A 12,655-nucleotide genomic window follows, 5' to 3' on the forward strand; every position below is an offset into this window, starting at 1 on the left:
TTGGAGTTCTGTGCACTTTATCCAATTCAGATATGCAGATATTATTTGGATCTTTTACAGGCCAAAGATGTTGGTGCATCAATGACTATTCATGCATTTGGTGCATACTTTGGACTGGTTGTTGCTCGAGTCCTCCACAGGCCAAATTTGCAAGAATGCCAAGAAAATGAAGGATCTGTATATCACTCGGATTTATTTGCTATGATAGGTAAGTAAAAGTGTATCCATCACATCAATACAAATTGTAGGTCTTGTGTGTTCTAGAACACATGGTCTGCATTTTACATTACAGCAAACCCTCAGTGTCCATGAAGTGCAGAGCGACAGACATCTCGATGTAATAAAAAATGTGGAATAGTTTGCATCTATGTGGGAATAGGAAATCATCAGCAAATAGTGGCTAGCAAGTTTGGCAAGTTCCACATTTATATGAGAATCCTGGTCTGCACTTTACTTACACTTAGATAATATCAGCAACACATAATCTGCTGGAAGAACTTAGCAGGTAAACCAGCATCTGTGGATGGAAATGAATGGTCCATGCTTCGAGTTGAAACCCTGTATCATCATTCCTTTCCATCCACGGGTGCTATTTGACCTGCTAAGTTCATCCAGCAGATGGTTTGTTGCCTCAGATTCCAGCATTTGTCATCATTTGTGTCTCCAATATATATCAGCAGTTCAGCATAGCATACCCAGCATTTCTCAGTAAGATTCTGCTCAATGTTGTGGGGAAATTGTTCCACCCAGGGACCTCTGAAGACGCAACTGGATAAATCTCAAAGCTGACATACCTGCAGCACCACCTTCTACTATTTGTCACAGAATGGGTACTTTGCTGGCTGAGCACTTGTTTGGATTATGTCCGGTGGAAGGACAGCAGCCCCCCCTCCCCAAATTAATTGGAAGAATGTCAAGAATTTTCAGAAATTTCAAATTGCAGTCACAGCTGCGACAGCCAGTGAGGATTTCCTGGAGTTAGTTTGAAACCTGACCTCCACCAATCAATTGCTTATTTAAACAAGATTCATAGATTGAAATGATGACCTTTCAATTTGTTGTGCAAGCAGATCTCTCTAGATAGCAATGACACAATGATTCACATAATTATGCAACACTAAATGCTAAAAGTTCTTCTACAGTTAAGTTTTTTGGTATATATTTATAAATATAATGTGCAGGAAGAAACTGCGGATGCTGGTTTAAACCGAAGATAGACACTAAAATCTGGATTAACAGTGGATCAGGCAGCATCTCCAGAGAAAAGGAATAGGTGATATTTCAGGTTGAAACCCTTCCTCAGACAGGCACACAAATATAAGACTGCGCATGTTGTTCCATTGTTCCATTGTTTGAAAAGGGGTCTAAGAGTAAATCTAGCAATTATAGACCTGTTAGTTTGACGTCAGTGGCGGGCAAATTAATGGAAAGGATACTTAGAGATAATATATATAAGCATCTGGATAAACAGGGTCTGATTAGGAACAGTCAACATGGATTTGTGCCTGGAAGGTCATGTTTGACTAATCTTCTTGAATTTTTTGAAGAGGTTACTCGGGAAATTGATGAGGGTAAAGCAGTGGATGTTGTATATATGGACTTCAATAAGGCCTTTGACAAGGTTCCTCATGGAAGGTTGGTTAAGAAGGTTCAATGGTTGGGGATTAATGGAGGAGTAGCAAGATGGATTCAACAGTGGCTGAATGGGAGATGCCAGAGAGTAATGGTGGTTGGTTGTTTGTCAGGTTGGAGGCCAGTGACTAGTGGGGTGCCACAGGGATCTGTGTTGGGTCCACTGTTGTTTGTCATGTACATCAATGATCTGGATGATGGTGTGGTAAATTGGATTAGTAAGTATGCAGATGATACTAAGATAGGTGGGGTTGTGGATAATGAAGTAGATTTTCAAAGTCTACAGAGAGATTTATGCCAGTTGGAAGAGTGGGCTGAAAGATGGCAGATGGAGTTTAATGCTGATAAGTGTGAGGTGCTACATCTTGGCAGGACAAATCAAAATAGGACGTACATGGTAAATGGTAGGGAATTGAAGAATGTAGGTGAACAGAGGGATCTGGGAATAACTGTGCACAGTTCCCTGAAAGTGGAATCTCATGTAGATAGGGTGGTAAAGAAAGCTTTTGGTGTGCTGGCCTTTATAAATCAGAGCATTGAGTATAGAAGTTGGGATGTAATGTTAAAATTGTACAAGGCATTGGTGAGGCCAATTTTGGAGTATGGTGTACAATTTTGGTCGCCTAGTTGTAGGAAGGATGTCAACAAAATAGAGAGAGTACAGAGGAGATTTACTAGAATGTTGCCTGGGTTTCAGCAACTAAGTTACAGAGAAAGGTTGAACAAGTTAGGGCTTTATTCTTTGGAGCGCATAAGGTTAAGGGGGGACTTGATAGAGGTCTTTAAAATGATGAGAGGGATAGACAGAGTTGACGTGGATAAGCTTTTCCCACTGAGAGTAGGGAAGATTCAAACAAGGGGACATGACTTGAGAATTAAGGGACAGAAATTTAGGGGTAACATGAGGGGGAACTTCTTTACTCAGAGAGTGGTGGCTGAGTGGAATGAGCTTCCAGTGAAGGTGGTGGAGGCAGGTTCGTTTTTATCATTTAAAAATAAATTGGATAGTTATATGGACGGGAAAGGTATGGAGGGTTATGGTCTGAACGCAGGTGTGTGGGACTAGGGGAGAATACGTGTTCGGCATGGAGTAGAAGGGTCGAGATGGCCTGTTTCCGTGCTGTAATTGTTGTATGGTTATATGTTTATAAGAGTCAAGAGTCAAGTCAAGAGTGTTTTATTGTCAAACTTGCCGGACGGGACAATGAGATTCTTACTTGCTGCAGCACAGCAGAATATGTAAATGTGTAAACATTGTATATAATGGGAAAAAAAAGTAAAAGTTCAATAAATAACAAATATACTGCAAATAGCAAATAATAATGTAGTCTTTCGCAGTTCATAGCTTATTCGCTGTGTTTAATACCTTGATAGCTGTGGGGAAGAAGCTGTTCCTGAACCTGGACCTTACAGTCTTCAGGCTCCTGTACCTTCTTCCTGATGGCAGCGGTGAGATAAGTGTGTAGCCAGGATGGTGTGGGTCCTTGATGATTTTGGCTGCCTTTTTGAGGCAGCGACTACGATAGATCCCTTCGAGGGTGGGGAGGTCAAAGCCGATGATGGACTGGGCAGTGGTCACAACTTTTTGTTGTCTTTTTCGCTCCTAGATGTTCAAGTTGCCGAACCAGGCCATGTTGCAACAGTCAGTATGCTCTCTACTGTGCACCTGTAGATGTTTAGGAGAATCCTCTTTGATTTGCCGAATCTCTGTAATCTTCTCAGGAAGTAGAGTTGCTAATGAGCCTTCTTTACAATTGCATCGGTGTCCAGGAAAGCTCTTCTGATATATGCACACCCAGGAATTTGAAGTTATTGACCCTCCACCATCGTCTCATTGATATAAACAGGATTGTGGGTCCTCATCCATTCCCTACTAAAGTCCACAATCAGTTCCATGGTCTTACTGATGTTGAGAGCCAGGCTGCTGTGCTGGCACCATTTGGTCAGTCGGTCGATCTCACTTCTATACTCTGACATGTCCCCATCTGTGATTCGTCCAACCACAGTGGTGTCATTGGCGAACTTGATGATGGAGTTCGCAGTCATGGGTATAGAATGAGTAAAGCAGGGGGCTGAGCAAGCAGCCTTAAGGTGCTCTTGTACTAATTGTTACTGAGGATGAAGTGGTGCCTCCAATTCGAACAGACTGTGGTCTGTGATTGAGGAAGTCGAGGATCCAATTGCAGACGGATGCGCAGAGGCCCAGTTCTGTGAGCTTGGTAACCAGCTTGGAAAGGATGATGAGATTAAATGCCAAGCTGTAGTCTATAACCAACAGCCTGACGTAGGTGTTTTTATTGTCCAAGTGGTCCAGTGCGGAGTGGAGAGCCAGTGAAATTGCATGTACCATTGACCTGTTGTGGCGGTATGCGAACTATAGTTGTTCGAGGTTCTTGTCGATGTGCACCATAACCAACCTCTCAAAGCACTTCATCACCACTGACGTTAGTGCCACTGGTCAATAGTCATTGAGGCACGTCACCTTACTCTTCTTGGGTACCGGTATAATCGATACCCTCTTAAAGCAGGTGGGAAACTCAGACCTCAAAGTGAGAGGTTGAAAATGTCCATAAAAACTCCAGCCAGTTGGTCCGCACAGGTTTTTAGAACACGGCCGGGTAAACCATCAGGTCCAGGTGCTTTCCGAGGGCTCACCCCCCTGAAGGATCTTCTGATGTCGGCCTCTGTGACTCTTGTCACTCTTTGGTCTGTAAATGTACATGTAGCCAATAGTTTTAAAAATTTTTACATTTCTGTTTCCAGTGCCAAATCTTAATTTTTAAAGCTTCAACATGACCAGAGCTTCCTCTGTGGATTTTTTTCAGGTACTGTGTTCTTATGGATGTTTTGGCCAAGCTTTAACTCTGCCATAGTAGAGTCTCCAGATGGGCAGTACAGAGCTGTCATAAACACTTATTACTCTCTAGCTGCATGTGTGCTGGCAGTTTATGCTCTCTCCTGCTTACTCGATAAGAACGGAAAGCTAGACATGGTAAGAATAAGTATTTTTTCAGTTCATTTTGTTACATTTACTGACACGTTACTCTTCTCCATTAAGGATATCTTGTGTTGGAGGATACCTTCCTTAATTGATTCATTGACCATATGCTTGTCACTCTTTTATTAGTTGGTGAAACTCCTCAGCTATTAATCACTAACAATGTTCATCTTTTTCAAAACTCTAGCAGTTGCAATTTTAGTTTTTAGTTTTAGAGACATAGAGTGGAAACAGGCCCTTCAGCCCAACAAGTCCGCACCGACCAGCTATCCCCACACATTAACACTATCTATACACACTATGGACAATTTACATTTATAACAAGCCAATTAACCTACAAACCTCTACTCCTTTGGTGTGTGGGAGGAAACTGAAGATCTCGGAGAAAACCCACGCAGTCATGGGGAGAAAGTACAAACTCCGTACTAATCCTGTAACTGCCAAATTTCAATTCTCAGGTATTTAGGGAGGAAATTCATAATGAATATGAGAAAACGTGTCTGGGCTATGTGGTTATAGTTTCTAACAGAAGAAAATTTACTTCTGTGTATGTCAGTTAATCATTTCAATTATCATTAATATTTTACAATTTTAAAATGAAGCATGGGCAATACTAATGATGAAGCAGCACCTATAAAGATTATTTTTTAAGGTATATCTTCAAATTAAATTAATGGTGATATTAATTTTAAAAAACTCATGTCAAAGTTGTATTTTAAATTTGTTAAGATCTATTATTAATATAGAGAAGTTGAGGATTATCAGTTTGTTTAACATTTTGTGACTAGATTATAAGCATGGAAATTCAATTATCAAATCTATTGTGAATTGACAGAATTAGTTGTTGCCCTCTCAGTGGAATATTATCAAGAAACCAAGAGTGATTTAATAAGAGCATGGCCAGTCTAAGGACCAGTTTTCCCACTGTAAACTATTTAATTGTGCAATGTCAGAGTAGGAATGAGTTTTAAATGGTGGGTGGTGCATTGGGAGCTAAAATAGATGGGCAGGGAGCTAAAGGGCTTGGGGCAGCTGGAATCTGGCAAAGAGAGGTAGAGAAGACAGATTGGTGCTGGACTATACCTGAGGTTTTAGAGGGGTGAACAGAACATCAGGACAGCTTAAGTGAGTGTGATGAGGCAGGAGTGGGATTGACCGGAAGGGGTTCAGGGCGAGAAGAGATATTTATCTGATTGTGGGTGGTTGGGATATGTGGTGAAGAGGGTAAGTGTGTGGAAAGCCACAATTCCTGAATCCCCCAGTTTTGATTTTTTTTACAATTGAAGCATTGTGTTTACATTCCCTTGTATAGGTTCATATACAAAATGCGACTCTGGCAGGTGGTGTAGCTGCTGGAACCTCTGCTGACATGATGATCTTTCCTTATGGAAGTCTGGTGATTGGATTTGTTGCTGGAATAGTCTCGACAATTGGATTTAAATATCTAACGGTAGGTCTTTACTTTTTTTCTATTGAGCTTCAATGTTTGGGAAAATGTTTGTTAACAGTTGCTCATGGAAAATCGCTCCTTGTATAGAGGCAGAAATGTATAAAACCTCATATTTATGAAACCTCTTTACGATTCCATGCATGACATATTATTTTACCAATTCTACCAAATGTGTCAAATGTTAACATCTAGTGATGTTATATTTGTATTATTTTGGTAAAATAAATTGCAATAATTACAGCTACAAATAAGATACATTTGATATAGTTTGAAACCCACAAAATTATCAATTAAAGATAGAATTAAATAGATAGATTAAATTAAATAGATAACAATGTCACTGTATGTTCCTGTACATTTTAATTCCTATATTGATTATCATGCATAAGGCTTGAAATGTATTTTTTACAGTAAATGTGGCATTTTTGGTTTCGATTTTGAGACTGTAAAGGGACTTTGTCTGACACACTGTAACCTTTACTAGAGTCTTTATTACAGCACATGGCACACACGTCCCAGCACTGGCTGCATCCAGCCTTCAGGCGTACCAGGACAAAATGGGAGGAGGGAAGGGGAGGAGATCATAGTTATACTGATATGAGAGGGCGTGTTAATGGTGATGAGGTAGTTACATTATAGGTTGCATGGAGGCCCAGGACCGTTGGAGAGCAGTAGAGGAGGGTCAGGGCAGTGAGTATATAAATCGGGCGCGGGGCTTGTTTTCACAGAGGCCCAGGACCGTTGGAGAGCAGTAGAGGAGGGTCAGGGCGGTGAGTATATAAATCGGGCGCGGGGCTTGTTTTCACAGAGGCCCAGGACCGTTGGAGAGCAGTAGAGGAGGGTCAGGGCGGTGAGTATATAAATCGGGCGCGGGGCTTGTTTTCACAGAGGCCCAGGACCGTTGGTGCAGTGGAGGAGGGTCAGGGCTTTTACCAAAATCCGTAACGTTCCACACTCCATAGTGAGGATTCTGGTGGAAGCCGCTGATTGGTGGAAGCAGACTAGAGGAAGCAGCTGATTGGGTGCAACATCAGGTTAGCATTTGTGCTTTCTGGTTAAAGGGGCAGTGCTTTAGTTAAGGTACAGTGGGTTAAAGGGGCAGTGCTTTAGAGTGCTTTTAAGGTACAGTGGGTTAAAGGGGCAGTGCTTTAGTTAAGGTACAGTGGGTTAAAGGTGCAGTTCTTTAGTAAAGGTACAGTGAGCCAAGGGTACAGTGGGCTAAAGGTACAGTGCTTTTTGTTTATATAATAAAGGTGCAGTTTAAAGGTCACGAGGGAGCAGCTGTTGTGAGTCAGATACCTGCTGATTTCTCCCAGCAGTTTCTATTGTGTTATACTGGTATCAGATCCAGGGTAAGGCGGGAGAATGACAGTCAGAGCAGTGTACTGTTCTGGATGTCAGATGTGGGAGGTCATGGTGTCGGATGGCCCTCCAGACATCCACATCTGCACCAGGTGCAGCGAGATGGGGCTCCTAAGGGACCGTATTAGGATCCTGGAGCAGCAGCTCGATGACCTCGCTCTGATCAGGGAGAGTGAGGAGGTCATAGAGGGGAGTTATAGAGAGGTGGTCACTCCAAAACCACGGGAGAGAGACATGTGGGTCACGTTAAGGAAGGGCAAGGGGCAGAGGCAGGAACGAGTGAGTACTCCAATGTCGGTACACCTCGCAAATAAGTACTCCTGTTTGAGTACGGATGGGGGTGACAGCCTACCCGGGGGTAGTGACAGCGGACGGGCCTCCAGCACAGAGACCGGCCCTGTTGCTCCAAAAGCTAGGGAAAAAAAGAGGGCCATAGTAATTGGGGACTCTATTGTTAGGGGGTCGGATAGACGATTCTGTGGACGCAGTCAGGAGACCAGGATGGTGGTCTGCCTCCCTGGTGCCAAGGTCTCGGACGTGTCTCAACGCATCCAAGATATCCTTAAATCAGAGGGAGAGGAGCCTGAGGTCGTGGTACATATAGGTACCAATGACATAGGAAAAAAAAGGGAAGAGGTCCTGAAGGGAGGATTTAGGGAGTTGGGAGGAGAGTTAAGAAAAAGGACCAAAAAGGTAACCATATCAGGATTACTGCCTGTGCCACGCGACAGTGAGAGTAGGAATGGAGCGAGGTGGAGGATAAATGCGTGGCTGAAAGACTGGTGCAGAGGGCAGGGATTCAAGTTCCTGGATCATTGGGACTTCTTTTGGGGAAGGTGGGACCTGTACAGAAAGGATGGGTTGCACTTGAACCCGAGGGGGACCAATATCCTAGCGGGGAAATTTGCAAAGGCAGCTGGGGAGACTTTAAACTAGAATGGTTGGGGCGAGGGACTCAAATAGCGAAAGGTAGTAGACAGAATGGGAGGCAGGAAGCAGAAATGGGAAGCACTCGGACACAAGAGGAGAAAGAAAAAAAAGGAAATAAACAGAGAATAAGAGACGGGGGTTTTCTTAAATGTGCATATTTTAATGCTAGGAGCATTGTAAGAAAGGTTGATGAGCTTAGAGTCTGGATAGACACCTGGAAGTATGATGTTGTGGCGATCAGTGAAACGTGGTTGCAGGAGGGCTGTGATTGGAAACTAAATATTCCAGGATTTCGCTGCTTCAGGTGTGATAGAATTGGAGGGGCAAGAGGTGGAGGTGTTGCATTGCTAGTCAGGGAAGATATTACAGCAGTGCTTTGGCAGGATAGATTGGAGGGCTCATCTAGGGAGGCTATTTGGGTGGAATTGAGAAGTGGGAAAGGTGTAGCAACTCTTATAGGGGTGTATTATAGACCGCCAAACGGGGAACGAGAATTGGAAGAGCAAATATGTAAGGAGATAGCAGATATTAGTAGTAAGCACAAGGTAGTGATTGTGGGAGATTTCAACTTTCCACACATAGACTGGGAAACACATTCTGTAAATGGGCTGGATGGGTTGGAGTTTGTAAAATGTGTGCAGGATAGTTTTTTGCAGCAATACATAGAGGTACCTACTAGAGGAGGGGCAGTGCTGGACCTCCTGTTAGGAAATGAGATGGGACAGGTGGCGGAGGTATGCGTTGGGGAGCACTTCGGGTCCAGTGATCACAATACCATTAGTTTCAAGATAATTATGGAGAGGGTCAGAACTGGACCTAGGGTTGAGATTTTTGATTGGAGAAAGGCTAACTTTGATGCGATGCGAGATGATTTAAAAGGAGTGAACTGGGACATTTTGTTTTATGGGAAAGATGTAGAAGAGAAATGGAGGACATTTAAAGGGGAAATTTTAAGAGTACAGAATCTTTATGTTCCTGTTCGGTTGAAAGGAAACAGTAAAAATTGGAAAGAGCCCTGGTTTTCAAGGGAAATTGGACATCTTGTTCGGAAAAAGAGGGAGATCTACAATAATTATAGGCAGCATGAAGTAAATGAGGTGCTTGAGGAGTATAAGGAATGTAAAAAGAATCTTAAGAAAGAAATTAGAAAAGCTAAAAGAAGATATGAGGTTGCTTTGGCAAGTAAGGTGAAAGTCAATCCAAAGGGTTTCTACAGCTATATTAATAGCAAAAGGATAACGAGGGATAAAATTGGTCCATTGGAGAGACAGAGTGGACAGCTATCTGCAGAGCCAAAAGAGATGGGGGAGATATTGAACAATTTTTTTTCTTCGGTATTCACCAAGGAGAAGGATATTGAATTATGTGAGGTAAGGGAAACTAGTAGAGTAGCTATGGATACTATGAGGTTCAAAGTAAAAGAAGTACTGACACTTTTGAAAAATATAAAAGTGGATAAGTCTCCAGGTCCTGACAGGATATTCCCTAGGACATTGAGGGAAGTTAGTGTAGAAATAGCCGGGGCTATGACAGAAATATTTCAAATGTCATTAGAAACGGGAATAGTCCCCGAGGATTGGCGTACTGCGCATGTTGTTCCATTGTTTAAAAAGGGTTCTAAGAGTAAACCTAGCAATTATAGACCTGTTAGTTTGACTTCAGTGGTGGGCAAATTAATGGAAAAGATACTTAGAGACAATATATATAAGCATCTAGATAAACAGGGTCTGATTAGGAACAGTCAACATGGATTTGTGCCTGGAAGGTCATGTTTGACTAATCTTCTTGAATTTTTTGAAGAGGTTACTAGGGAAATTGACGAGGGTAAAGCAGTGGATGTTGTCTATATGGACTTTAGTAAGGCCTTTGACAAGGTTCCTCATGGAAGGTTGGTTAAGAAGGTTCAACTGTTGGGTATAAATGCAGGAATAGCAAGATGGATTCAACAGTGGCTGAATGGGAGAAGCCAGAGGGTAATGGTGGATGGCTGTTTATCGGGTTGGAGGCAGGTGACTAGTGGGGTGCCTCAGGGATCTGTGTTGGGTCCTTTGTTGTTTGTCATGTACATCAATGATCTGGATGAAGGTGTGGTAAATTGGATTAGTAAGTATGCAGATGATACCAAGATAGGGGGTGTTGTGGATAATGAAGAGGATTTCCAAAGTCTACAGAGTGATTTAGGCCATTTGGAAAAATGGGCTGAAAGAAGGCAGATGGAGTTTAATGCTGATAAATGTGAGGTGCTACACCTTGGCAGGACAAATCAAAATAGGACGTACATGGTAAATGGTAGGGAATTGAAGAATACAGTTGAACAGAGGGATCTGGGTATAACCGTGCATAGTTCCTTGAAGGTGGAATCTCATATAGATAGGGTGGTAAAGAAAGCTTTTGGTATGCTAGCCTTTATAAATCAGAGCATTGAGTATAGAAGCTGGGATGTAATGTTAAAATTGTACAAGGCATTGGTGAGACCAAATCTGGAGTATGGGGTACAATTTTGGTCGCCAAATTATAGGAAGGATGTCAACAAAATAGAGAGAGTACAGAGGAGATTTACTAGAATGTTGCCTGGGTTTCAACAACTAAGTTACAGAGATAGGTTGAATAAGTTAGGTCTTTATTCTCTGGAGCGCAGAAGGTTAAGGGGGGACCTGATAGAGGTCTTTAAAATGATGAGAGGGATAGACAGAGTTGATGTGGACAAGCTTTTCCCTTTGAGAATAGAGAAGATTCAAACAAGAGGACATGACTTCAGAATTAAGGGACAGAAGTTTAGGGGTAATATGAGGGGGAACTTCTTTAGGCAGAGAGTGGTGGCGGTGTGGAATGAGCTCCCAGTGGAAGTGGTGGAGGCAGGTTCATTGGTATCATTTAAAAATAAATTGGATAGGCATATGGATGAGAAGGGAATGGAGGGTTATGGTACGAGTGCAGGCAGGTGGGACTAAGGGGAAAAAAATGTTGTTCGGCATGGACTTGTAGGGCCGAGATGGCCTGTTTCCGTGCTGTAATTGTTATATGGTTATATGGTTATATGCATAAACCATCTACATCCTTTCCCATACAATTTAAACAAGGTAGCAAGAATAGCAGGTTAATTATACAGGACCTGCAAAACGAAGCGAAGTCTCCGTAGCGATCCGGAGCTTTGACAATCCGACCCGAGCGAGTGCGCACAGCACCCTCACCCTCCCCACCCGAAAGAAGAGAGGGCAGAACGGGAACAGGAACAGGGGGGAAGGAAAAGGCCGGCGGTGACCCCAGCTGCAAGGGGGAACCGGCAGGCACCGGGAACGAGGTGAGAGAGAAGGGGAGGAACGAACGGCAGGTGGAGAGAGAGAGAGACGGGCAGGAGGCGAGCGGACCGGAGAGCGGAGACCGGGAAGGGCAGAGGGAGGAAGGCGAGGGACGCGAACCGACCAAGGCATGTTACGGGCAGGGGTATGTCACTGGAGGGGGGCACCGCAGGCGGAGGAGAATAAGGAACAGCAGGAGGAGGTTTCGGCTCTCTGACCGCCAACAGGTGCTGGCGGCTGCGACGGTAGATAGTGCCCTCATAGTCCACTAAGTAGGAATGCGGTAAATCGTCGACCCCCACCACGGTAGCGAGCCTGGAGAAACCGGTAGACGTCTGCAAACGGACGACCTGGCCTGGCAGTAGTGGGGAGAGAGGACGGCTGGACTTGTCGTGCGAGCGGCGCTGGATTTCGTGCTTCTGAGCAATTCGCTGCTGGACGGCAGAAGGCTGCAGGACCCTGGGCACCAGAGACTGCTGGGCAATCGGCATCGGAGGGCGAATAACGCGGGACATGAGCCGTTGGGCCGGCGATTTCATGGTACTGTCTCTGGATATATTCCGAAGGTTCAACAACCGCTGGTAGAAATCACCATTAGAGAGATAGGACTGTTCAAGCAGGTGCAGGTGATTTGCACTGCGCACAGCGCGCTCAGCCAGGCCATTGCTCTGCGGGTACTCTGGACTGCTGGTGTAATGATCGAAGTTCCACTTCGCAGCGAAGGCTTTAAACTCAGCGCTAGTGAACTGCCGGCCGTTGTCAGTCTGTAACCGGACAGGAGATCCAAACGTTGCGAAGTGGCGACGGAGCTTGCTGATGACCATCTCCGAGGTGATGGCAGGGAGAAGGTCCACCTCGAACCAATTTGAGTAAGAATCTACCAAAACGAGGTACTGCTTTCCACGCCATTCAAAAATGTCGGCAGCCAGCGAGGACCATGGCATGTCAGGGGCAGGCTGTTGTAGCAGCGGCTGACGCTGCTGA

General features: G+C 44.0%; 1 protein-coding gene across 1 annotated transcript in view; it reads left to right on the forward strand.

The window, feature by feature from the left end:
• rhag (Rh associated glycoprotein) overlaps nt 1-12,655 on the forward strand; it is a 33,958-nt gene that overhangs the window by 7,727 nt on the left and 13,576 nt on the right. The window contains exons 4-6 of the mRNA XM_055635547.1: nt 61-208; nt 4,458-4,624; nt 5,943-6,080. Coding sequence (XP_055491522.1) covers nt 61-208; nt 4,458-4,624; nt 5,943-6,080 — 453 coding nt within the window. The remainder of the gene's footprint in view (nt 1-60; nt 209-4,457; nt 4,625-5,942; nt 6,081-12,655) is intronic.

The sequence above is a fragment of the Leucoraja erinacea genome, chromosome 5, assembly GCF_028641065.1.
Source record: "Leucoraja erinacea ecotype New England chromosome 5, Leri_hhj_1, whole genome shotgun sequence".
In the NCBI taxonomy this organism is placed as follows: domain Eukaryota; kingdom Metazoa; phylum Chordata; class Chondrichthyes; order Rajiformes; family Rajidae; genus Leucoraja; species Leucoraja erinaceus.